The sequence below is a fragment of the Bos taurus genome, chromosome 6, assembly GCF_002263795.3.
Source record: "Bos taurus isolate L1 Dominette 01449 registration number 42190680 breed Hereford chromosome 6, ARS-UCD2.0, whole genome shotgun sequence".
NCBI classification, from domain to species: Eukaryota; Metazoa; Chordata; class Mammalia; order Artiodactyla; family Bovidae; genus Bos; species Bos taurus.
In genome coordinates this window covers 63289618-63316945 of record NC_037333.1, presented here as the reverse complement: position 1 = coordinate 63316945, position 27328 = coordinate 63289618, and the positions used below count along the sequence as shown (strand labels likewise).

Genomic DNA, 27328 nt, shown 5'->3' with positions numbered 1-27328 from the left:
CTGAGGTAGAGCTGATGTAATAATAGAGAGTGCACAATAAATGAGGGCTTCCCTGGTGGCTCAGTGGTAGAGTCTGCCTGCCAGTGCAAAAGAGACAGATACAGTCCCTGATCTAGGAAGATCAACATGCTGCAGAGCCCAGGTGCCACAACTATTGAGCCTACAATCTAGAGCCCAGGAGCTACAACTACTGAACCCCTGGAGCCTGCATGCTAGAACAAGAGAAACCACTGAAATGAGAGGCCTGCACACTGCAACTAGAGAAAAGCCCATGCAGCAACAAAGACCCAACACAGCCAAAAAAAAAATAATAAATAAAAATAAAACTTTATTAAAAATGTAATGCACTTCAATCATCCAGAAGTCACCCCCCAGCAGTGGAAAAATCTTCCAGGAAACCTGTCACTGGTGCCAAAAAGGTTGGGGACTGCTACTCTGGGGGAATACGCAACTCTAAATCATGTTTTATCAAAGTGGCTGGGGAGAGAAGAGTATGCTAAAAAAAAATCTGAAAAATACTTTTTGTACTACTACTAAAACTGTTTCCTAAAAAGTCAGAGGTTAAAGGGAAAAGAAAAAGTATCAAGCTGTACAAATACTTTTGTTGTTCAGTTGCTCAGTTGTGTCCGACTCTGCGACACAATGGACTGCAGCATGCCAGGCTTCCCTGTCCTTTATTATCTCCCAGAGTTTGCTCAAACTCATGTCCATTGAGTTGATGATGCCATGAAGCCATGTCATCCTGTCCTTCCCAGCATCAAGGTCTTTTACAGTAAGCATACAAGTTAAATAGCAGACACACAGTACATATTATGTGCCAGGTACCAACTTCTAACTTTCCCCTGGCCATAATGGTATGACAGAACATCTAAGAAATTATATTAAAATAATACTCTCATGAGATCTCATAATCCATCTGATCTACCAGAGCTAGAAGAAGATGGTTGACTATGTAACTAGGACTAAGCCACATGTTACTTAACCTCTATTCACAATTTTAAGTAAGTTGCCACTATCTGAATTTATAATTATCTCATAACAACCTTGTATAAAATTTATCACTGACAGTCTTATCCTCATTCAATTCATTCAAAGTAAAGGATAAAAATCAATGGCTAAATTATCTTACTATAATACAACATGCCCTCTTGTTTATTTACTAAGAAGATATGCTTTGAAGTAAGACAGCCATTTACTGACTATGTGACCTTAACTAAGTTATTTAAAGCTTCAGTCAGTCTCAATTAGTTTCAATTATGAAATCTAGACAATAATTATTAGACTGTCATTAATGACAGTTGCTATTAATATGCTATTAATATCAAACATCTATCCCTTTACATAAATGCATTTTAATTGTCAGAATAAGGCAGCTCATATCCTTATTTTTATATATATGTAAACTATCTGGTTTCCAAATAACATTTGTAAAAATTTTATGAAAAACTAGATCACAGGTCTAAATACTATGTTATTTGACTTTAATAACAGATTCATATATATCATCTAAATATATCCATCTAACAAGCTTATGTGGGATTGGAACGAGATCAAATCTTTAAATATGAGCCCTTTTAGTGTAAAGAATATGCTTGAAAACTAGTAAGAATCACTTAACATTGACTATGTGTCACGTAGTCTTCTGAACATTTTAAACATATTATTTAATACTCACAGCCTATGAAGTAATAGTATAATTCTGATTTTACTAAAGAGTAAATGAAGAAAGGGTAAGTTGGTCAAGGTCACCTTGCCTAGTGAGTGGTAGAACAGAAATGTGAAACCATGCAATATGGTTTCAGAATCTAAGTTCTTATCTACCCATTACTGTCTTTCAAAGAAAAGCCAAGAGGTTATTTAAAATTGAAAACCTTGAAGGTAACAAGCAAATTTTATAATTTTCCTTCTGTTGTGTTCAACATGTTATAATTACTAAGGAAAATTAAAAGATACACAATTTTTAATTTATGAAAATTCCTTATATTTTCCCACCAATTATTTATCAGATTGTGTTTTCAGAACTTTTATAAAAGCATCTTTTGGAACTTCAACATTGCCAACTTTCCTGAGTTTTTTCTTTCCTTCTGCTTGTCTCTTCAAAAGCTTCATTTTTCGGGTAATATCACCACCATACTGAAAAACATTTTAAGAAACTGAAGTCCAAATCACTCCATAGAAAAATAATCCTATAATTAATTAGAGATATCAATACAATTACAACTTTATAGTTATTATCCATGAAGTAGACACTTGGAAAGTTACCTCTAAGACCCTTCCTAGCAGATCCTAAATTTACTATTAGTATCTTCTCAAAGAATGATAAGTGCTTTATTTGTTTTTGAAGGAGATGATTCTCAAGGAACCCCAATACTATATTATGCAAGTCAAGAAAAGCTATCAATCTCCTTACTGATTCAAGGCCTTGAAATTTTGGATTATATAGCTGTAGTCTAATACAGAAACTTGCATAGGCTTAAATGTGTCAGTCCAATGTTAAAGATTTAGAAAAAGCATTTATCATTTAATTCTCATTATAACTGAGTTAAGAATCTTTTTTAACAGAAGAAACAGCAAACTTCGCAAATTAATGTAGGAGAGGTGGATTTCAATTTTAGCTCCCATTATAAGACAGTAATTGTCTTCAGATTCTTCCTTAAAAATCAAAACATCCTGATCATAACTGTTATGAAAACATTCTTAGGTAGTTGCACATAAGGAAATTTTAAAAAATAAGATAGGAAAATACTTAAGAAATGTGAGCAAAATGAATATGCAATCATTAAAGTCAAGCTGACATTTACCTATTTAAAAAGAAAACATAGATGGGATACAAAGTACTATAAAAACCAACAGTGGAAACCCAAGGTATTTATACCCTCTCTGATTTTAAACTTACAAAATAGATAAAGAACACACGTAGATACATACACATTTTGCCAAAACATTTTTCCTATAGGCTTTCACACTGTAAAAGAGAAAATTTTCCTTAAGTACACAATTATACTATTTAAAAGTACTTATTTTCAAAAACAATCCCCCCTTTACTAAAGATAGTAAGATCAGGTTATACTTACGTAAAATTGACAAAAGACAAATCATTAGATAGCTTACATGCTCTTGTATTTCATGTATTTGGAATAAAATAGACAATTCAAAATGAAAATCAACACAGATTTTACTAAGAATTTAAAAAAAGGTTTGTGGATAGTCTCAAAAAGGCCAAAATAAAAACTGGTGTGACCTTGATGGTGAAAATTTATATAAGGGCATTTCTAGTTCAATTTAAAAATACTACTACTTTCAAAAATACTAAAATGGTTATTATCTCACTGCTGCTGCTGCTGCTGCAAAGTCGCTTCAGTCCTGTCTGACTCTGTGCAACCCCATAGACGGCGGCCCACCAGGCTCCCCAGTCCTTGGGATTCTCCAGGCAAGAACACTGGAGTGGGTTGCCATTTCATTTTCCAATGCATGAAAGTGAAAGTGAAGTCACTCAGTCATGTCCGACTCCTAGCGACCCCATGGACTGCAGCCTACCAGGCTCCTCCATCCATGGGATTTTCCAGGCAAGAGTACTGGAGTGGGGTGCTATTGCCTTCTCAATTATCTCACCACTGACTATCAAATGTGCGTCAAGAGTGACTAGGAATATGAAGAACAATATATTTTATAAAACCCATTTCAGGGGGAATGAAATAATTTTAATATAGCCATTCAAGCAGCTATAAACTAATCTATGTCCATAATGTATGTATCTGAGAAATATGGAGGATCAAAACTTTGAAAATAACTCCACTTTTTTTGTATTCCAAATGAAGATATAAAAGTCTTTTTCTTTAAGGTTTTTTCTACCTCAGCACACGTATGTTTGAATGATGATTTGCTATTTTAAATGGCATTTTCCTGAAAGTTCCCTGATTATAAACTCCACTCTGCCTAATCTGAGTACTTAGGAAACACAAAATAACTAACACAAAATAGTATTAGGAAATGAAATTCATTGCAAATACCTGCACACAACTCATCCAAAGACTGCTGCAAACCCCTGAAGCCTAACATGGTATCAGCTTTCCTCCCTTCCCTCTATGCACTGACTAGCTCTAAGGAAGTGATATTAAATGCTTCAAGTAAAAATCAATTCAGTTTTCTCTTTTGGAAGAATATCTCTAAAACCTAATTTTTAATTCCAGTTCCTACTGGTTTATAATCTACTTGAAGAGATAAACCATAAAACTTTACAGAAATTCCTTCACCAGAAAATTGAGTGGGGTCACTGAATGAGTGGAAATAAAATTCCTTAAACCATATACATTAGAGTAATAACTGTAAATAATTATCACCCAAAAGTGTCATATAAGTAATTCAAAGTAACAGTCATCACTTAAATTAGTGGAATTAAGAGATTAACATTTCTATAAGTAGGAATAAAGTTTAGAGCAATGTTAAATTTTTTAATATTCTTTCATTTTTTATGTATATCATTGCTAAAACCAACCAAGGAACAAAAATGAATTTCAACTCACGTTTCTCTTGCAATGATTTTACTTCCAAGGGCAGCTTGAATTGCTATCTCAAACAGCTGCCTAGGAAGAGAATCCTTGAGACGTTCACATATGGCTTTGCCAACAGAGTATGCTTTGTCTCTGAGACAGAAAAAAATGCAGCTATTCATATATCCTAAATAAAAGTAGTTTTCTAGTTAATATGCATAATCAATGTAAAGGTTACTAAGGAGGTACAAGTAGAACTTGTTTATCATGTTGTTGTTTTTTAGTAGCTAAATTGTGTCCAACTCTGCGATCCCATGAACTGTAGCCCACCAGGCTCCTCTGTCCATGGAACTTCCCAGGCAAGAATACTGGAGTGGGTTCCCATTTCCTTCTCCAGGGGATCTTCCCAACCCAGGGATTGAACCTACATCTCCTGCATTGGCAGGTGGATTCTTTAATAAACACCACTTAATCTCTGAATCATATGTGACCTCTGACAGCAAAAATAACATGATCTCTTACAGAAAATCTAGAAAAACACAGAGAATAAAAACCATTCTTAATGCCCTTCCCTCACCCACAGAATACCACTGTTAAACATTCTAGAATATTTTTAAACATATATCCATACTTAGTTATTTTTCTGAATACATATTTATGTTTTTTACAGTTTGGATCACAGTGTGATATATTCTACCTTTTTACTTAATAGACATTTTTACATCACTAAATACTGCTCTACAATTATACTTTTAATGGCTTAAAATAATGTTATTATATGGGTGTTCCATAATTTATTTTACCCAACCACTATTTCTTGAAATGGAAATTAAAAAAAAAAACTTTTATTTCTCAATTTAAGTCTACCATAGTTTAGAAAACATTTACTTTGTTTTATATGGTAAAGAAAACATTTCCTTCCATAACACTATCCTTTTTGGCTATTTTAATTCTATTCTCTTGTCAACAGTTTGGTAAGAGAAGCATGGAAAAAGAAGGAAAAACTAGTACATGGAAATTAATTACACCTTTTAATTTTCAAAATGTAGCTGTCAAATAAAAATGAGCAATAATAAATGAAAAAGTAAAAAGAATAGCAACTTTCACATTCTGTAATTAGTTACTATTCAACTTACTTGTGTACAACAGTTACTAGCTCTTCTACAATACTTCCATTCAGTAGAATATCCATTTTTACAAGTTCTGCAGTCTGGTAGCCTGCATCTTCATAATCAAAACTAACAAAGAAAAATATCCAAGTTACAGATAAGCACTATATTTCCCAAGAGATTACATTTTTTTTTCTTTTCAAAATATGTTTTTTCTACCTCTTCTGGTATCACTCCCAAAAAATTTAACTTTCAAACAAATTACATATAAATTTCAGATAAATGGGCCGACCTGATCACAGTAAAGAACAAACTTCCTTATCTTTTTACATTTATGAAATCAGGTACAAAAATCAACATGCTCCACTGAGGGAAGGGGAAAAAAAACTGCTAAACCAGGCTAGGAAAGTACATCATTGAAAGAAATGTCACCTTCCCAATGTTCCTTCCTAGAAGCTGGCTGGCTGTAGACAATGTATATACTAGTGAATGTATATACAGTCTCAGACTCATGAGTTGGGTTTCTGTTAAGTTTTCTATTACAAGTTAAATAAATGCTAGGGCAGTGCTAAGTAGCCATTAATAAATGAGACTTCTGAATTTCATATATGGCTCTTTAGTATAAACCTTCACAGAGCATTTTTGATGATGAGTTAATACATGTACCTAGAACATAAAAAGTGTTAAGAACAGAGCCTACCTAAGCACAATTAACATTTATTAAGTGTCAACTATTTCTAACAATATGGTCAAAGCTTACAGTAATAATCAAAACAGGTTTTACAAAACTAATGTCTGATGAGAAAGAAAATTTCAATTATGCTCTCGTGTCTTTGCAGTTATGTATGAGAAGATGTGTATTCCTACTGCCGTAATTCTAAAACAAACAATGCAAATGTTTAGCTTCGAAAGGTTTTCAACAGGAAGGTCGCAAGGTGACACTAATAGTCTCTAAAACCTGACTACTGCCTAAAGTGTTCCCCAGATCCTTTCTTTTTTCAATAAACATTAATCATATACTACATAAAGGTACCATGTTAAGTACTATGCAAAATTAATCCTGAGATTTTCACTGTGTTTACAGCTTTAAAATTTTCTGTGCTCCCAAATTTTATAATTTCAATTTTTTTAGAATATGAAAAAATATCATGTATTCCTGAACATAAGGACAACTTAATTTTGGAAGTTGGAATTATTTTTAAATAGTTCAAAATAAGCCATGTTCTCTCAATGTGAAAGTTGTTTCCCAGCTAAAAGATTTTAAGACCACTTAACTCAGAAAGTGGTACCCAAATGCAAGCTAGAATTCAAAGACTGTTGTTAACTGTTATAAACACTTAGTAATTATCCTTTTAATTATAGTAACTTTAACAATATGCTGCCTAGATTCATTTTAAATTACATCGCTACTTATTCACTCAAGGTCTTGTCTGAAAGAAGACATAAAAAAAAAATTGGGTGACCAATTAGAAAAAATAACTTTGTATCATGAGTTATGCTGACTCGCTTCACTGAAAAGCTCATTTCACAAAGTAAACGTCCAGGTCACTGCAGCATATTCTTCAAAATGCTGGGATTTTTCTTTGAATTATAATTTTAAGTATGCATGCACATTCATGTATGCATGTGTTTTACCAGATGTGAACATTCACTTTTCTGTCAACTTCCCCATTATATATTTCCTTTATATCCTAGTATATGCTATCCAGTAATGTAAGATTGAAAAGCAGAGACATTACTTTGCCAACAAAGGTCCGTCTAGTCAGGGCTACAGTTTTTCCAGTGGTCATGTATAGATGTGAGAGTTGGACTGAAGAAAGTCCAAAGAGTTGGACTGAAGAAAGCTGAGCGCCAAAGAATTGATGCTTTTGAACTGTGGTGTTAGAGAAGACTCTTGAGAGTCCCTTGGACTGCAAGGAGATCCAGCCAGTCCATTCTGAAGGAGATCAGCCCTGGGATTTCTTTGGAAGGAATGATGCTAAAGCTGAAACTCCAGTACTTTGACCATCTCATGCGAAGAGTTGACTCATTGGAAAAGACTCTGATGCTGGGAGGGATTGGGGGCAGGAGGAGAAGGGGACGACAGAGGATGAGATGGCTGGATGGCATCACTGACTCGATGGACGTGAGTCTGGGTGAACTCTGGGAGTTGGTGATGGACAGGGAGGCCTGGTGTGCTGTGATTCATGGGGTCACAAAGAGTTGGACACGACTGAGTGACTGAACTGAACTGAATGTAAGATTTTAGGACAGTAAGGGCATCTAGTTATTTGCCCTAACAAAAAACACCCCCACAATGCTACACTCTTCCTTTAACAGGCTATGCCTCCATGTACTTTTATGGGATAAGATAATGGGTTTCATGATGCAGACTACTTAGTCCTAGGAAGACCAAGTTATTGAAGTGTTCACAAATATAGGGACACACCTAGCATTTCTCTAAACAAGTACTTCTATTTTCCAAATGTACACAGATACTCCTAGGATTACTTAACATTCAAATACATTTTAAAAGTGCCACTTAGGTCACAGTAGCTTTTTCAAATAACATGCAATTTTTAATCAACTTACAAGAGAGTACATCTCTTCTTATGAAGAGGGCACTAAAATTTCTGTCACTAGATCACCAAGATTAAGTAAGTGGAATATCAGTAAACACCTGCTGGTCAATACTTGAAAAAAAAACTGTCCAGATATTTGAGTTTCCCATTAAATTTTTACCTAGCATATCCTGAAGACAGAGATTTCAAAGAATCATAAAAATCCACCACAATTTCATTCAAAGGGAAGAGATATTTAAGCATTACTCTATTTTGATCAATATACATCATATTCTTCTGAACTGCTCTTCGAGCCTGAAAAGGGAAGGAAAAAATGGCTTGAATAATTCACATAATGATTTATTTAATAAATATAGACAGATGTCAATTATCAACTTTTAAGAGTGGGCAAAATGAAGGAATCTTTAATGGTCCAGTAAAAACAGCTGACAAATATTTATAATACAGGGAGAATCATTTTGTATTTCAATTATAATATACTTCCTATCAAAACTTTAATCTTTTGTTTTTAATCAAATAAGTCTCTTTTTTAATTATACAATATTTCACTTAAGAATAAATCAAATTAGCTACAGGTGGAGTCAAGTTCTGATTTCTTATTTTACAAATAAAAGAAATTTAGATCCAGAGAAATTAAGCAACTAAAGTTACATATTTTTTGGTACAAGACAATAAAAATTCAAGTTCACTAGTCATCACTTGAGAGTTCTTTCCAATACGTGTCAGAATATTTTAAATATATACTTTCTGATGACTATGATTATATCAAATTTGTGGATTAAATTGTTTATTACAATGTGTCAAGAACTAAAGCAAAATGAGGAATACCTTTCAATCAAAGGTCTCTAAAGTATTGTAATTATCTTTCAAATAATACCCAATTTCAAATAGTCAAAAAAGGTGAAAGGAAACTATATTTTTAGCTACTCAAGATGAAAAAAAGCATCAAATTTCTTTGCTTTAAGCTAAAATATAAATTCAAGATCATCAAAAATTCTGGCTCTGTTTTCTTATTTAAAAGTCAAAATACAGTAATTATATGTATGTATATCTAAACAGATAAATATATAAAGATCTTTATGAAAATTTCTTTTGTTCGACAGGCTCCATAGAGACAGAAACCATTCAAAACCTAAGCTGGGTACCACTGTTTGAGAGGACTAAAATGTACTTTTATATCAAACTGTATTACATTTATACCTGGCAAAGCATCATTATTTTCCCAGTATATTCATCTGGTGTGATAATGGTGCCCAAAACAACTGGCTCCAAATATTCTGTTACTTTTGACTTATCAGGGAACTGTGCAGGATTGATGATTGTAATCTCCTTTTCTCTGTATTCCTAAAAAATAAGAAAAGTCATCAATAGTTAAAAAGAAATCTTAGTAGTTACCATGTTTTTAAATTTTCTACCAACATAGGTTAGAATTTTTGTTATTGAATGTGTTGGAATTAATAAAAAACAAAAGAATTCCTAAAGGTTAGAATATTATTTTAACACACTTTAGATTAAAAAGAGAAAAACTCTCTAAAATAATATTTAATAACAATTATTAATATATTCTGATTATTGATATTTACTAAAATCATTTTATACACCACTTAGAATATGATATAAGAATACATTTCAATCTGTCCCATGTATGTCACTGTAATTAGTTTCCTAACTTAATTTTGTTGGAAAATATTTACAGATGCCAAAGTTAATATTTGTTTAAAACAAATATATTGTAACTTAGATTGAATACAATATTGTTTCTACTGTTAACCTGAAATCTAAAATTTCCCGCAACCATATAGGAAAGAATGCTTTACTAATCATAAGATGAATTACTTATGCCCAAAATCACACTCTTATTTTTTGTGCTGAATTTAGAACAGTATTTTCAGAACTAATTCTACTTTTTACTCTTAGTAACAGACTAGTATTGATAATGTGGAGATTTCATCAGGTTAAGAAAAATATGCATCATTAGTTCTGAAGAAACTTGTCCATCATAAGATAATTCAACTTTTATTACTACTAATCAAGAAATATTTAGTTTTAATAGCTAGTCAGCTACTGGTATACTAAAATGTTTCTCATATTCTACATATACATACACACACATACATTTATTTAGTTTTCTTATGTATGCTAGCTCACAACAGTACCTTTATCAATTTTGCTGATGAAAGAACAGCCTTATATGGAACAGTAGGGGTTGTCAAAATAACAGAAGCATTATATTCTTGTTCTAGTCGCTGGTTGAAAACTTCCATGTGCAAAAGTCCAAGAAATCCTAACCTGAGGGAGAAAAAGCCAGACTCCAAAATGTTTATGTCCCATGGGCTCTATTTTCTTTGATTTGATATTACTATTTTGTGGGGGAGGGGTGGAATCAAAAGTCATTCAATCAATTCACATAATTAAAACCTAGCATAAATTCATTAAATAAAATAAAATCTTCCATTGGGATTCTATTTAAAGTAGCTATAAAACTGATCCATACAATAAGCATCCACAGTGAGAAACAGACATGTTTTAGTTCATTTTACACTAATATGAACTGATCTTCAGAAATGGTCAAGACCAGTAAGCCATTTAAACTTTATTTTTCAATAAAAATGGAATCCTACAACATAATTGAATCTCACCTCCAGCCAGCACCTAGAGCAAGGCTACTATCCCGATGAACCACCACACTGGAATCATTTAGTGTCAGTTTTTCTATAGCACTCTTCAGGTTATTATATTCAGATTGGTCTACAGGGTACATTCCTGGGGACACAATGATTTCTAATTATTACATGTGACACTCTGCCCAGAAAACCTAATATGCATTGCTGCAAAGTTCAAAATTAATCAGTTAGCTTTTAAATTACTTTCTGTATTTGACTGACCAAAATATTGGTTTGCTAAGAAAACTATGACCATTAAATTAAATTGGCTTCAAAGTATTTTGCAAGTTTCATAAACTTTGAATTTACCACTAGATTCATATTCAAAGTGATGTTTTTGCATTTGCAAATAGTATAGGGAAAACAAAAAAGAACAATGGGAATTACACCTATCAAGAAAATACATCATCTTTATTTTAAGAAACAAAAGTGCAAGATATCCCACAACCACAAAGAAAAATCCCATTAGCAGATAAATAACAGGAAGAAATAAAAACAAAAACTGATTCATCCGTTTCTCTTTCACATCAAACCCAAGTCCTCACCACTTAAGTCCTTCAAACTCTAAATGACTGACTGACTTTGTCTTAATAGGGGCATTAATATTAATTACAAATTAATATTTGTAATTCCCAATGAGATACAAAAGGGAGAAAACAATGACTGGATACCCAGCACAGAGTAATCTGATAACCTTCAATCAGGTCTTCCTTTTTCAAATGTCTGTAATATCACACAGAAGTAACAGGTTCTGGAGTTATATATACATGAGGTGACACTCTTCTCTGCTATGTCGACACTAGTACAATAGTACAGTATTAAAGAAAGGCCAGCTAAAGGGAAGGCATTCAGTAAATGTCCACTGATAATTAGTAATGAAAACACCCTATGTAGAAAGAGTATTTCAAATATAATGACCTACTCCCTAGTGAAACAAGAAGGAAATGCATATTACTGTGCTCCTCTAATTTATCAGAGGGCTTGTTTCAAGAGGCTATTTTTTTAAGAAGTCCTTAAATTTAGGAGGAAATGATCTCCCATATAAAGTTGTATCATCCATATATAATTAACTGGTATATAAATATACAAAAATTTTTTTTAAACAGTAGCTGTTATTTAAACAGGAATTGATTATTTAAAGTGAGTATTCCTAATAATTATTATTTCAGCTTAGAATAAATTGGCCCTTATCCTTTGAATATGTGAGCTCCTCACCTGCAAATACCATTGGCTTCGCTGATTTAAACCCAGGCAAGGGTTCCACTGGCTGTTTATGTAAATATAATGTATCTCCTATTTGTGCTTCAGTGACATCTTTCATCCCAGCAATCAGATAGCCCACCTGTCCTGCATATCTAAATAAAATTATTACATGGAAATATTTACTATTTTAATGTTTCATGTGCATACTCACAATTAGCTCTACTTCTCCAAGAAATGATTGTACTTTCCAAACAAAACCTCACCAGGCTGAAACTAGATGCTGCATTCTAGTTAATTCTCTAATTCTCAGCTCTAAGAACTGTCAGCAAAAGAACATTCCAAGTCTTACAATCCATGACCGAGGACCTCTGCAACACAAGCCTAGGGACCTTCTTCATGACTGCCCATCTCTGCATATAAAACAATAGTGAAACTGATAGACACAGAAACATAAAACACTCCTTGTGATATTTAGTAGTGAATTATATTACAAATGTCCTTTAAAAAAGGAAGAAAAAGCAAAAACAATGTTTTTAACCTAGCAAATAAAAATGTGAACTCTCTACAAATCTGATACCTATTTGATGTGCCTCTTGCAGGAAAACAGCAAATCCAAAGATTTCAGAGTTTTAGCTTTATTTTTTTTTTAAAGCAAATTTCCTATACGATAATTTCCATTTAGGATGAAATACAAAAATCGTACTGAAGATGCAATAATGATGAATATATATGACAGAATATAGACAGACTTTGTATAGCACAGGGAATTATAGCTATTATCTGTAATAACTTTTTATGATGTATAATCTATAAAAATACTGAATCACAATGCTGTATACCTGAATTAATGTGATACTGTAATGATTGACTATACTTAAGTAAATAAGAATACAAACTTTAGAAATAGTTGAGTAAAATTACAATAAACCTTATGACTTTCAATTACATAAAAAATGACAAAATAGTGGTAGTTTTAGACATACAGCATTAAGCTATAAAGTGAGACCTGCTTCAATCTTAAATTTGACAAATGAGGAAATAAAGACCTTAGAAAACTATGTGCCCAAGGTAATCAATGTTATTAGTATCTAGAGTACTGATGGAATAGGCACTCAATAAATATTTTATAAGTGAACTCAGAACTCAGTTTTATAATAATGTACACTACTATGCTAATCTCATGTCATAATTCTAATCAAAGTTTTACCATGAATTCCGCACTAAACAAAATAATTACCGAATTTTCTTCACTATTCTATGCTGAAAATCTAACTACAAAAAATTTAAATATCAAAGATTGATACCAAGTATGAATATGTATGAGAGAACTCTCTCTTTCACTGTCAAATCAAATACATCAATGTTGGACCCAGTCGCAACTAGAAAATAAAATCAGTTATGGCCAAAAAGAATTAAAAACACATCAAATTCCTACTGTCCCTCACCCATGAGATTCTGAAAGAGCATTCACTACATAGCTGCATTAAACAATCAAGTTTTGTTTTTTGTTTTTTTCCTAAGTTACCAAATTAGGAACATCCTGAGCACACCAAATTAAGAAAATCAGCAACAGAAACACATACCAAGTGTCTTTTAATTACTAATGCAGATTACTTACAGTTTATGAGTTGGCTGCTCATTAGGATTCAGAACTCCTACTTCATTAACTTCATACGTCTTTTGAGTGTGTGCAGATACAATTTTATCTCCTTTCGAAACCACTCCATCAAATAATGCTACATTGGCAATCACACCCCTATACTGGTCAAAGGTGGAGTCAAATACCAAAGCTCTCAGGGGATTTCTGCAATGGGCTTTAGGACTATTAAAAATAAGTAAAGAACAAATACTAATAATTTAAAATTAAATAATAAAATCTTAACAAAATGCCTAATTCAAATATTACGCTTAATTTACTCTAATACTTGAGAAAGATTAACTGACAGCACAAATAAAAGGACCTTTCTGTAAGGTATAATGCCTATATTTATATTCATTTTAATTCACCCTTGAGTTTTAAATACATTTTGTTAGTGTTAGTTGCTCATTTATGTCCAACTCTGCAACCCCATGGACTATAGCTCATCAGGCTCCTCTGTCCATTGAATTCTCCAGGCAAGAATGCTGGAGTGGGTAGCCATTTCCTTCTCCTGGGGATCTTCCTGACCCAGGGATGGAAGCTAGGTCTCCTGCACTGCAGCAGATTCTTTACCATCTGAGCCACCAGGAAAACCCTAAATACATTTTAAGTAACCATTTTTAAACTATTTATGAAATGGATGAAATATATTTGTTCAGGATTAAAACAAAAACAATAATTACCAATGTATTCAAGTCTGTTACAATAATTAAGAGATCCTTATTATCTTTTTTTTTCTATCTGTATTTGCCTTCTATGTGTTACTAGATATAAATTAAAAATGTATTCTCACTGACCACGAAGAGTATATTTGTCATAACAAGTAAATTAAAATAACAGATCAAACTGATGGACTTTTACTATTAAAGATAAACAAATAGTATACAAAGAGCAGCAGAATACTTACAAGGGTATCCTTTTGATGACTGCATCAAGAACACTTTCCACATTCGTTCCAAGTTTAGCAGAAATCTGAAAATACGTATATGAAACAAACACTTAGGACTTTACTTTTCTATCCTGTGACTGAGCATATGATTAGAAAAAAGAAACAACTCGAAAAGTCATCAATTTGCTTGAAAAGCTTGGTAAAAGGAAGCACACACCATATTATCTATTGACAACTGCCCTTCCATTACAGTTAGGTGATTCTCTAGATTATGGTTAGATGATTCTCTGATTTCTCTACAAAAGCATTCTGATTGTGGTACTGAAAGAGCACTGGACTAAGAGTTCAAAATATCTGGGTTATAATTATGACTCTACGAGTAATACATGACTTTAGCCAATACATGTTTTCTTCAAGCTTCAAGTTCTTCATCGACAAATAAAGTGATTATTCATATTTTACATAAACCTCAAGGCTGCTGTGTGAATAAACAATATATGTGGATGGCATACAGCTAAGGCTAACTGTAAGGTATAGTACCACTACTGTTCTTACACTGAAAAGGCAGCCAAAACACTCAAAACATGCTCATCTGACTCACCTTTGCCATTACCAATAATTGAACTATCTTTGAAATCTTTATTCAAACTCAGTTCCCTGAATTCTTCCTCTTGCCCTTCAAAGTCCCTCTAGATCAGAGTTTCTCAACACAGCACTAAGGATACTCTGACCTGGATAACTCTGTTTGGAGGGGCTGTTCTATGTGCTCACTGCAAGATGCATAACAGTATCCATGGATTCTCATCCGCTCACAAGATGCCAGTAGCACCTATTCCCCAGTGTGACAACAAAAAAGGTCTTCAGACATTGCCAAATGTTTCCTGAGAGGCAAAAAACTACTTCCTAATAAGAATGATGCTTTAGACTCTGCTGCTACTGCTAAGTCACTTCAGTCGTGTCCCACTCTGTGTGACCCCACAGACGGCAGCCCACTAGGCTCCCCCATCCCTGGGATTTTCCAGGCAAGAACACTGGAGTGGGTTGCCATTTCCTTCTCCAGTGTATGAAAGTGAAAAGTGAAAGTGAAGTCGCTCAGTCATGTCCGACTCTTAGCAACCCCATGGACTGCAGTCTACCAGGCTCCTCCGTCCATGGGATTTTCCAGGCAAGAGTACTGGAGTGGTACAACAATCCTTTAAGATCACATTTTCTAATTTATTGAATGGACTTTTTTTTCATTATCTATTTAGCCCCCTGCCTCTTTTCCCAGCTGAGACCCCAAGAGCCCACTATTTGTACTCATTCCATTCAACTACTTTCTATTCTCTATCATAAGCCCTTGGTATTAATAAAACCTTAACTGCAACTACATCCGACTATTTGCCTTTTCTATGCTTATAATCAGAGCAGCTCAACATTACTAGAGAACAGTCAAGTAACTGGTTTGGTTGGTTTCTGTAAGTTCATGACACCGATCTCAATATGCAGTTAAGACTTGCTGGCTGTCCAAGGACACATCCTTTACTAAATTCACATTAACACTAACTAAGATAATTCACACCACCTTCCTTTTCAATCTACACACTTTCCCTGTGGCCAATTCACTCTCATTTGATAACGTTGCCTCTTACTTCATTCAAGGAAATAGAAGACATCAAAAACTCCTTTATTCAAATATACAAATCCATCTGCACTATATCCACAACCTCTTTGCCTTCTCTCCTGCTACAATTTGTTTTCCCACCTCTCTGAAAACTCAATCCTCACACCCTCATCTTCTGAATCCTCTCTAATCCTTCTCAAATTCTTATTCATAACACTCTACAAATTGAGAATAATGTAGAATGGTTTCTAGGATCTCTTTTCTACTTACATTTTCTCCCTAGGAAATGGCATCCATTCCCATGGCATCAATGCCACATACACGCTATGACTTAAACATCTCTGACTCAGCCCTCTCCACAAATGCCAGAATTGTGTAGATTTATGTAATATCCTACTTGGATGTCTATTAGACATTTCAAACACACTATGTGCAAAACAGAGCTTTTAATTTTCCCACTATCTGTTCCTCCCCAAGTCCTCTCTGCATTAACAGATTACCAGTATTCAACCAGTTGCTCAAACCCAAACTCATCATGATTCTTTATTTCACATCCTTACACATATAAGAATGCCTTCCTCAATGATCAGTGCAAGAAAATAGAGGAAAACAATAGAATGGGAAAGACTGGAGATCTCTTTAAGAAAACAAGAGATATCAAGGGAACGTTTCATACAAAGATGGGCTCAATAAAGGACAGAATGGTATGGATCTAACAGAAGCAGAAGATTAAAAAGAGGTGGCAAGAACACACAGAATTGTACAAAAAAGATCTTCACGACCCAGATAATCATGATGGTGCAATCACTCACCTAGAGCCAGACATCCTGGAATGTGAAGTCAAGTGGGCCTGAGGAAGCATCACTACAAACAAAGCTAGTGGAGGTGATGGAATTCCAGTTGAGCCATTTCAAATCCTGAAAGATGATGCTTGAAAGTGCTGCACTCAATATGCCAGCAAATTTGGAAAACTCAGCAGTGGCCACAGGACTGGAAAAGGTCAGTTTTCATTCCAATCCCAAAGAAAGGCAATGCCAAAGAATGTTCATACTACCACACAAGTGCACTCATCTCACACGCTAATAAAGTAACGCTCAAAATTTTCCAAGCCAGGCTTCAACAGTACGTGAATCATGAAGCTAGATTTAGAAAAGGTAGAGGAACCAGAAATCAAACTGTCAACATCCGCTGGATCATCAAAAAAGCAAGAGAGTTCCAGAAAAATATCTGCTTTTGCTTTATTGACTATGCCAAAGCCTTTGACTGTGTGGATCGCAATAAAAAGTGGGAAATTCTGAAATAGATGGGAATACCAAACCACCTGGCCTGCCTCTTGAGAAGTCTGTATGCAGGTCAGGAAGCAATAGTTAGAACTGGACATGGAACAACAGACTGGTTCTAAATAGGAAAAGGAGTATGTCAAGGCTATATACTGTCATCCTGCTTACTTAACTTATATGCAGAGTACATCATGAGAAACGCTGGGCTGGAGGAAGCACAAGCTGGAATCAAGATTGCCAGGAGAAGTATCAATAACCTCAGTTATGCAAATGACACCACCCTTATGGCAGAAAGTGAAGAAGAACTAAAGAGCCTCTTGATGAAAGTGAGAGAGGAGAGTGAAAAAGTTGGCTTAAAGCTCAACATTCAGAAAACTAAGATTATGGTATATGGTCCCATCACTTAATGGTAAATAGATGGGGAAACACTGGAAACAGTGGCAGACTTTATTTTTGGGGCTCCAAAATCACTGCAGATGGTGACTGCAGCCATGAAATTAAAAGACACATGCTCCTTGGAAGGAAAGTTATGACCAACCTAGACAGCATATTAAAAAGCAGACATTAATTACTTTGCCAACAAAGGTCTGTCTAGTCAAGGCTATGGTTTTTCCAGTGGTCATGTATGGGTGTGAGAGTTGAAATATAAAGAAAGCTGAGCCCCAAAGAATCGATGCTTTTGAACTGTGGTGTTGGAGAAAACTCTTGAGAGTCCTTTGGACTGCAAGGAGATCCAACCAGTCCATCCTAAAACAGATCAGTCCTGACTGTTCATTGGAAGGACTGATGTTGAAGCTGAAACTGTAATACTGTGGCCTCCTGATGCAAAGAATTGACTCACTGGGAAAAGACCCTGATGCTGGGAAGGATTGAAGGCAGGAGGAGAAGGGGACGACAGACGATGAGATGGTTGGATGGCGTCACCAACTCAATGAACATGAGTTTGGGTAAACTCCGGGAGTTGGTGAAGAACGTGGAGGCCTGGTGTGCTGCAGTCCATGGGGTCCCATAGAGTCAGACAGAAGTGAACGACTGACATGAACACATAACACACCAGCAAAATCTACCATGTCCACAAAACACACATCAAATTTGGCCACTTATTAAAATATCTGCATCACATACTTAGCAACCACCATTTTGCCCCTGGACTACTACTGCAAACTGGTTTCCGTGTATCTTTTCTTACCCTTTTCTAATCCATTCTCTGAATGATCAGTTTTCCTCTCTTGCTTTATAATCCTTTCATTAAAGTTTTCAAACTCTTTAGCACAGCAAGAATCCCAGAATAACTTGACCCCTGCCTTTCCCTACAAAGCCATCTCATCTAACTTGCCTTCTTTCTGTTCCTTAAACATGTCAAACCTTCCCAAACATTCCAAGCCTTTACACTTGCTCTTTGCTCTTTCGGAAATTATTTCTCCCCATTCTTTTTTTCTTCAAGTCTCAGTTCATCAGAGAAAAATTCCCTAAGTTACTCTGCATCATAGCTCTTCTCTAAGAAAAAGACTTTTTTTCATTGTTAGGTATGGTAATTCTACCTGGAACAATACACTCTGTTGAATGTTCCTTGAAAACATTGGTCTCACTCACTAATTACTATACTTCCTTCTTTTTTTATTTAATGAGTGCCTCCCCAAGTAGAATATAAAAACAACGAGACAGATGTCTTGCCTGTACTGTTCACTGCTGCATCCCTAGCTGGCACACCAAATTAAGTGTATGAATGAATTTTCAGCTAAATATACTTTAACATAATTCCAGTCATGATACCATAATTTCAGGACTGCCTTACAATGAGGTCCCTCTTCATAATAAAAAACATTAAATTCTATGTATGTATCCAAGGAAAAATAACTATTGCTTTTTCCAAGTTGTATATAATCAACCAATGTGTTAAAGTTTAAAAAATAAGCAAAAAATCCACTTCATCAGCTGATACTTGCTTTTTTAAAAATTAAACAAGCTTGAAAATAAAAGCTAAACATTATTACTCTGATATACTTACTACACAAGCATGTAGAATAGCACAGTTTAGCTAGGGCTATTTAACAATCACTGCAGATGGTGACTGCAGCCATGAAATTAAAAGATGCTTGCTCCTTGGAAGAAAAGCTATGACCAACCTAGACAGCATATTAAAAAGCAGAGACGTTACTTTGCCAACAAAGGTCCGTCTAGTCAAAGCTATGGCTTTTCCAGTAGTCAAGTATGTATGTGAGAGTTGAACTATAAAGAAAGCTGAGCGCCAAAGAATTGATATTTTGAACTGTAGTGTTAGAGAAGACTCTTGGGAGTCCCTTGAACTGCAAGGAAATCATACCAGTCAATCTTAAAGGAAAGCAGTACTGAATATTCATTGGAAGGACTGATGCTGAAGCTGAAACTCCAATACTTTGGCCACATGATACGAAGAACTGACTCATTGGAAAAGACCCTTATGCTGGGAAAGATTGAAGGCAGGAGGACAAGGGGACGAGAGAGGATAAGATGGCCGGATGGCATCACTGACTCAATGGATGTGAGCTGGAGCAAGCTCTGGGAGTTGGTGATGGACAGGGAAGGCTGGTGTGCTGCAGTCCGTGGGGTTGCAGAGTTGGACACGACTGAGTGTCTGAGCTGAACTGATTTAACACTCAACTATCATTTAAAAGGTAAATTTAAAAATCTTAATTTAAAATATTATCAACTTTGATTTACATTAAATATAGTTCTAAGAATGATATCTACAATGCCTTGAAATTAGTCTGACCCTACTCTTCAAGGAGAACATTTACATAGAGGCAAAATGGCATATAAGAAATAATATAACAAAGAGTTACAAAAGACCTACATTTTAGTCCTGGCACATTAGCTAACTAGATTTATAATCGTAAAGTGATAAAATCTTTCAGTTTTCGTCCTTTCAACTGTATCATGAGAAATTTCTATCTGTCCTAACCATGTGGTAAGGATTTTTGGTAAAGATCAAATGAAATATCAGTAAAAAGAACTTTGTAAAACTGTAATATTATAATTACACAATATAATAATGATGTGCTATCAAATACTATGAAATTTTACTTAAGCCAATTACCTGAGATTTTGGAAAGTAAAATCAAGTCTTCTAAAAAAAAAATTTACCTTAATACATTCGTCACCTGGAATATCAAACACCTTTTCAATTTGTTTTTCAACCCTTTCAGGATCAGCATTCTTCAGATCTATCTTAAAAGAAAAAAATCACCATGTCTTAATATAATGAAATTAAAATGTATTACATATTAATATTTGGAGATAGATGCATACTTGCTTTTGAACTAACTGACCCCTTAACAATTTTATTTTCAAAAGTATTAAGAGAAAAATAATGACAAAAAAGTAATAAAATTTTAATGCTCATGACCACTGAAATTAGAAGGCAGACAGCAAAGCAAGTAAGAAATTGAGGTCATTAGCTACTCAGAGTCAAAGAGATCAATAACAACATCATGTACACTGATTTTATGTGTTATATATAACTTATAACAACAAACTGTCTTTCTTTGCTTCCTTTAAACCTATCTTCAATATCAAAAAATAAAACTAAATGCAATGCAAATTTTTAATTAAGATTCTTGATTTATTAATTTTAAAATATAAAAGTTAAGCTTTATCAACACTGTTCTCAGTTTAGCACTTAACTGTTAAGCGTCCTGTGTTACACTGTTTCATCCTACTTCATAATGTCCTTTTCTTTTCCTCTACAGTTTAGTTTAACAGACTATTTGGCCTGTCCTGCCCTTCCCTACAGAAACAGCCCCCCATCGCTCCATGTAATTCAGGGAGACTATCTTCTCAATTACATGCCAGGGTAGAGGAGTTTGAGTTGAACTTTTATCGTATGCAATTCAAAGAAATCCCAGTATACAACTGACCTGGAATAACAAGGAGTTTCAACTGCATGGGTCCACTTACATGCAGATTTTTTTCAATAAATATGTAAAACTACACTTGTAGAATACCAGGTGCAAGACTTGTATTGAGGTGGATAGCTTATCCCTAACAAAGGCATAAGTGATATTTAACATAAAATTAATAATGTATTGGCTTTCTGTTTTATAACTTTGCTTTCAAAGAATTACATTACCGTACAGTATGACTCTCATAATTAGAGAAACTGCATATCAGCCTATAATTACAAATAAACATTTTTTACTGTAACAATGTTTCCAATACTGTTATGAATATGACTATAATATTGTACGCTATAAAAACTTTAATGAATCTTTCCTTAGTGTATACACTAGGTTACCATGAAGCAATCACATAATGTCATAGCATAAAGCAATATTTCTGCTTCATTGTTATCAATGCATCAATCATTTACCTGTAAATAAATATGAAGTTCCTTTTCACGTTATCTTTTAATTGTTGACGTTTAGTGTCAGTAATACATATAACATCTATGGTGTTTTGTCATCACATAAGACAATACTGATGTAAGTACCGAGAGATGATTCACCTTATAAAAGATGATGTAAACTCAGGGTATTGATAAACAGAGTACTGTAAATGTATTTTCTCCTCTTTATGATTTGATTAGCATTTTCTCTTATTGTAAGAACACTATATACAATACATATAATATACAAAGTATGTGTTAACAGACTGTTTAAGTTATTGGTAAGATTGTAGTCAATAAGAGGATATTAGTAGTTAACTGTGTGAAATCAAAAGTTACATGCAGATTTTTGACTGCACAGGGGTTTTGCATCCTTAACCTCCATGATGTTCAATAGTCAATTCCATTTAATAAATACCTGAAGATTCTCATATAAAAAGTAGTACAAGTGATACTCATACAGTAAATTTACCCTTGGAAAGTAAAATAATAGCACTGTTGCGCTAACAAATTACCTTGTTTATAACTGGAATTATTGATAGCTGTGCTTCAAAGGCAAGAAAGAAGTTCGCTACCGTTTGGGCTTGAATACCCTATAAAGAAAAGCAGACAAGAAGAAGACACAAGACACTAAGATAATCATTCTATTATCCATCACAAAAGCTGAAATTCAAGACCATTCCACACATCTTCATCAAAAGCAAAGGTACAAGGCAAACTATGGTATCTATACTTCCATGCATCTGGATCATTCCCTGTGAAAATTCCTTTCAGTTCTAGAAACATTTTTTAGAGGGTACTGTGTTAAGCTTTGGGAACAAAGCAGTAATACATGGATCCTTAAGGACCTTGAAGCCTCCTAAAGAACTATGAGACATATTTTATAAAGCCAAGTATATGGATGTTAAGGTAGAGATTGACTGTCCTTGACAGGATTAGGGAGGATTTAACACAACAAAAAAATCTTTGGGTTTTGAATGAAAAGTCCATGAAAATTGAAGTATGTCAAAAGCTTACTATAAATAGTATATCATGGCTCTTATACTTTCATCTCAGTATGTTTTCATGATTATGTTCACAACAGAGAACTTGGTAATATTATTGACATGTTTCTTTAAATGTAGCACTTCTCAAATTATTACCTTAAAAACACCCAAAATGACATCAAAGATAGACTTTCTAGTTCTGCTAAAAACTGACATCACAGATTAAGAAGTGCTTAAAACTTTTGAACGATTCCTCTGATCAGCTTAAAAATTTTAAAGGATGAATTAGTCAATTTCACAGGCCATTTTAGTGTAGTAAAACTTAAAATTAACAGGACCAAAACATAATTTTGGTTAAATAATAAAATAATTCTTACTTTCTTCAAACACAAAAATTCTATTTCCAAACATCTTAAGAAAAATCTTGGAACAACGAAATAGCATATCACATCATATAAAATTAAATGTACCTACCTCATTTGCATCAACCACAAGTAAAACACCTTGGCAAGCAGAGAGTGACCTGGATACTTCATAACTAAAATCAACATGACCCTGAGAAACAAAAAATATTAAAACCTCTAAATGTTAAGAGTTTAAATGTTTCTTACAGAGAGGCATTTTGGCAAATCTACTGACTCCACTGAATAAAAAGTAATTAAGCTTCTTTTTAGCCTGTTTTTGTGAAATAATTTCACTAATCTAAGAACACAGAGGGGGAAAAAAAACCAAAGTGAAGTGTTTAATGTTCAATTTAAAAACTGAAAAAAAGGATTTGTTTGCACTATTAATACAAAGCTGACTTTAACAACAGAGACAAAATTGATATTAAAACTTACCGGTGTATCGATAAGATTTAAAAGGTACTGCTTTCCTTCATAGTTATAGAAGAGAGATGCTGTCTGTGCTTTAACAGTGATTCCTCTTTCTCGTTCCACTTGCAATTTATCAAGAACTTGTTTATTATTTTTTGTTTTATCAATTGCCCCTAAAAATAGAAATGTGTATTGATATTTCTATAAGCTTTTAAAAACAGACAATACTGCATATAAACTTAAAACCAAAATTTAAAAAAAAAACATAGTCAAAGTATGCTAGTAAAAGTAACTATCAACCACTCATTGCCATTAATTAGGTGCAGACTATAAAATGAAAATACCTGTTAGTTCCAGGAGCCTGTCTGCTAAAGTACTTTTGCCATGATCCACATGTGCAATGATACTGAAATTTCTAGTGTTTTCAACAGGAAAACAAGACATATCAATTTTTTCCTAGAAAAGGGGAGGAAAATATTACATTTATGAGTATAAATTGTCTACAATATAAAACAAGTACACTAAATAATACTTTTAGTCTTCCTAAAACAACTTTATTTAAAGCATTCATACTGTTTGTATTATTTCTCTGACAGTAAAGAGATGTATGGTTAAAGTCATATTACAAGCAATGGATAACAACTGCTGCTGCTGCTGCTAAGTCGCTTCAGTCGTGTCCAACTCTGTGAGACCCCACAGACGGCAGCTCACCAGGCTCCCCCGTCCCTGGGATTCTCCAGGCAAGAACACTGGAGTGGGTTGCCATTTCCTTCTCCAATGCATGAAAGTGAAAAGTGAAAGTGAAGTCGCTCAGTCCTGTCTGACTTTCTCGGCCCCATGGACTGCAGCCTACCAGGCTCCTCCATCCATGGGATTTTCCAGGCAAGAGTACTGGAGTGGGGTGCCATCGCCTTCTCCATGGATAACAACAGGGCCCATCAAATACATTAGTTTAACTGACAAAGGCTATATGACCATATACAGACCATATGGCTAAATAAAAGTCCCTTATAATATTTTCACCATTTCAAAGGCCGATGAGGAGCTGAATGTATTTTCACAAATGGAGAACACAAGATACCTAGAACTCCTCTACAGCCTTAGAGCACCTGGTCTAACAAAATTTCTTGAAATAAACAAAGCTACAGAGAAGCTGAAAGAAAAAAAAATCTTTTTTTTTGCCCCCATCACATATTTAATCAACAGAGTCAGGTCTACTTAAAAATTTGTGCTAATAGAGCCTTCAAAAGTTTAATTTAGATGACTTTATTACTTAACAACAACTTCTCTGGAGAGAGAAGGGGAAAAAATTATATTATCAGGAAAAAAAGGCTCACTTTTCACTTAAATCTTTAAAATACTTTAAAATTTTAATTTGTGATTTTCAGTTGCACATAGAATATGTCATTTTTTTGGACCCAGAACGTTTCATTTTTCCAATCAAATTTATATCTCATAATGAGCAAAAAAAAAAAAAAAAGTGAAACTACGAAATACAAAATTTTCATGAAGTTGTTTCCTTTTTTTTTTCCCAGTAAGCGCTTCAATACAAGTGCAACTATACCTGAAAGATATTCTGCAAAAATCTAAACCTGAATTGTCTGCCCTGTGATTTTTCCATCCACTGCACCGTTTTTAGTCTTACAATTGCAACATAAATCCATTCTACAGGCATTTTAGAAAAGAGTAAAACTGAATAATTACAGTCTTTTTCTTTCTCCAGTTACTCATAACTTTCATTCAAGTACTTTATTTTACTGCCTAAACTGTTTCTCTTCACAGTTACAACGAAGTATAGTTTTAGGGTCGCTGAAGCTTCCCAGGTGGCGCCAGTGGTAAAGAATCCTGCCAGTGTAAGAGACACAAGAAACGCGGTTTCCATGCCTTGTTCAGCAAGATCCCGTGGAGTAGGAAATGGCAACCTACTCCAGGATTCTTGCCAGGAAAATTCCGTGGACAGAAAAGCTGGCGGGCTACAGTCCGTGGGACCGCAGAGTCCGTCGTGACTGAGGAGCAAAAAGCCCCACCTCCTCCAACCACAGGGACAGAATGAGCACGCGTCTGCTCTAGCTGAGTTAAGACGAAATAATAAAGAGAAGTTAAGGCATACCCAGCACTTCTTAGATTCTCGGTATTGAACTAAAAGTTCTATGCCTCACTTCGCGCAAGTCTGACAGCCACTCAACGTTTTTTTTTTTTATAAGCATCTCATTCAACAAATGAAGAAAGAAAGGTCAGGTAACTTGCCTAGGTCACGTGGCTAAAAAGTCGCAAGAAAATGGAACTAGTAGCTTCCTCGATACGCTTTTAAAACTAAATACAGAGAACAATCCCTCGCATAAACAAAGATCCTGATATTACCAATGAGGAAAGGGAGGACACGACTTGTCCAAGGTCACACTGCTGAGCACTGGAGTCCGAAAGCGAAGCGCACCCCCGCGCTCCGAGCCCTGTCTCCCTCACAACAGTGCAACCTGCATTCACTAGTCAGTACTAAGAAGCCCTCACAAATTCACCAGGAACACCCTCCCTAGGCTTAAAACGTGAATGACAAGAGACTCAAGGCGGTCACCTTGCGGTCTGCAGAGCTGTAGCACCGGTCCGGAGCCCTGGACTCGGCTGCAGTCCCCCGGGCCGGCGCGAGGTGAGGCCAGAGTAGCCCCTTACGCGCCGCCTCGGTGACCCAGGCCGCGAGCGCGCGTCCGCGCCACCAACCCTGACCTGCAAGCGTCCACATTCCCCTGCGCAACCGAGGCGTCAGGAGAAGGTCCCGGGACGCAATGGCGCCATCACCCCAGGCTCCGTTTTCTTCAAAACTGCCCCTCGCTAAGAGCTGGCGGACGAGATTCAAACACACTTCGGCCACCCGCGGAAAACACGTGAGGAGGCAACACTCCACATCTAGCTGCTGGGACCAGACAACCGAGAACAGCGCCGCTCGCCGACGTTTGCACGACACATTACGTCGTGACGTCTGCATACGTCAGCGCGAAGCTGAAAGGAAGTCGCGTGAGCGAAGGTTTAGCGCAGTGCTAGTTGTTCTGTTACCAGAAGGTTGCTTTTTAACCAACTGCCAGATGGCAAAATACTAGAGTAATTTTTTAAATTACTGCTGTGTTCTCCATGTTGCCTGCAACATCGCTAATATTGAAGTTCATCTGAATGGAAACGGGCAGTAAAATTGATAGCAATAAGAATAATATCCTAGGGCTTCCCTGGTGGCTCATTGGAGAAGAATCTGCCTGCTAATGCATGGGAGGCGTGTTCCATCGCTGTGTTGGGAAGCTTCCCCAGAGAAGGAAATGGTAACCCACTCCATTATTCTTGCCTGGGAAATCCGTTGGGACAGAGGAGCCTGGTGGGCTACAGTCCATGGGTTCACAAAAGAGTCAGACATGACTTAGCAACTATCCTAGGAAAATTTGGGCCGGAAGTGAAAGTGGGAAAAAGTTGCATCCTGAAAGTCCTGGAGTTTTCGTCATCTTTGGGTTACCAATTAAACAATGTTTACCTTGCAGGGGAGAGAGTTCTGGCTAAGGATAAAGATAAGAAATAAGACAATATCTAGTGTTGCCCCCCACCCCCATCCCATGTTCTTTTTTGCAATATTCAGGAGAAAAAGCGGCAACTGTTGAGTTCACCATTGTATTGTTTCTAGTTCATTTAGGGGACTACTGTATATTAAAACAGTAACTGTACATCACAATTTGCTACTCTCTTCTTTGTT

The 27328-nt window shown here is 35.2% G+C and overlaps 2 protein-coding genes across 5 annotated transcripts in view; one reads left to right on the top strand and one right to left on the bottom strand.

Moving 5' to 3' along the window:
- Positions 1–308: 308 nt before the first annotated feature.
- GUF1 (GTP binding elongation factor GUF1) lies at positions 309–26590 on the bottom strand. 4 transcript variants are annotated; one of them, NM_001102067.1, is given in 17 exon segments: positions 1958–2133; positions 2929–2965; positions 4524–4643; positions 5627–5728; positions 8321–8454; positions 9361–9504; positions 10317–10449; positions 10800–10923; positions 12039–12178; positions 13645–13848; positions 14573–14637; positions 20561–20644; positions 22316–22393; positions 23261–23341; positions 23626–23774; positions 23946–24057; positions 26174–26514. In NM_001102067.1, coding segments are annotated over 17 exon segments (2010 nt in total). In that variant the 5' UTR covers positions 26339–26514; the 3' UTR covers positions 1958–1995.
- Positions 26528–27328, top strand: part of YIPF7 (Yip1 domain family member 7) — a 51561-nt gene continuing 50760 nt past the window's right edge. Inside the window, exon 1 of the mRNA XM_059887522.1 lies at positions 26528–26906. Coding sequence (XP_059743505.1) covers positions 26854–26906 — 53 coding nt within the window. The 5' untranslated portion in view covers positions 26528–26853. The remainder of the gene's footprint in view (positions 26907–27328) is intronic.

Bases quoted from the DNA above. Each gene is read 5' to 3' on its own strand.
- GUF1 (XM_010806105.4), bottom strand. From the start codon at position 26,581: ATGCAGACGTCACGACGTAATGTGTCGTGCAAACGTCGGCGAGCGGCG. The intron at 9,505-10,316 runs GTACTGTTGTGA...CTTATTTTTTAG, and splicing joins CATCAGCAAAATTGATAAAG to GAATACAGAGAAAAGGAGAT. The intron at 8,455-9,360 runs GTATAAATGTAA...TTCCCTTTTCAG, and splicing joins AAATAATGATGCTTTGCCAG to GCTCGAAGAGCAGTTCAGAA.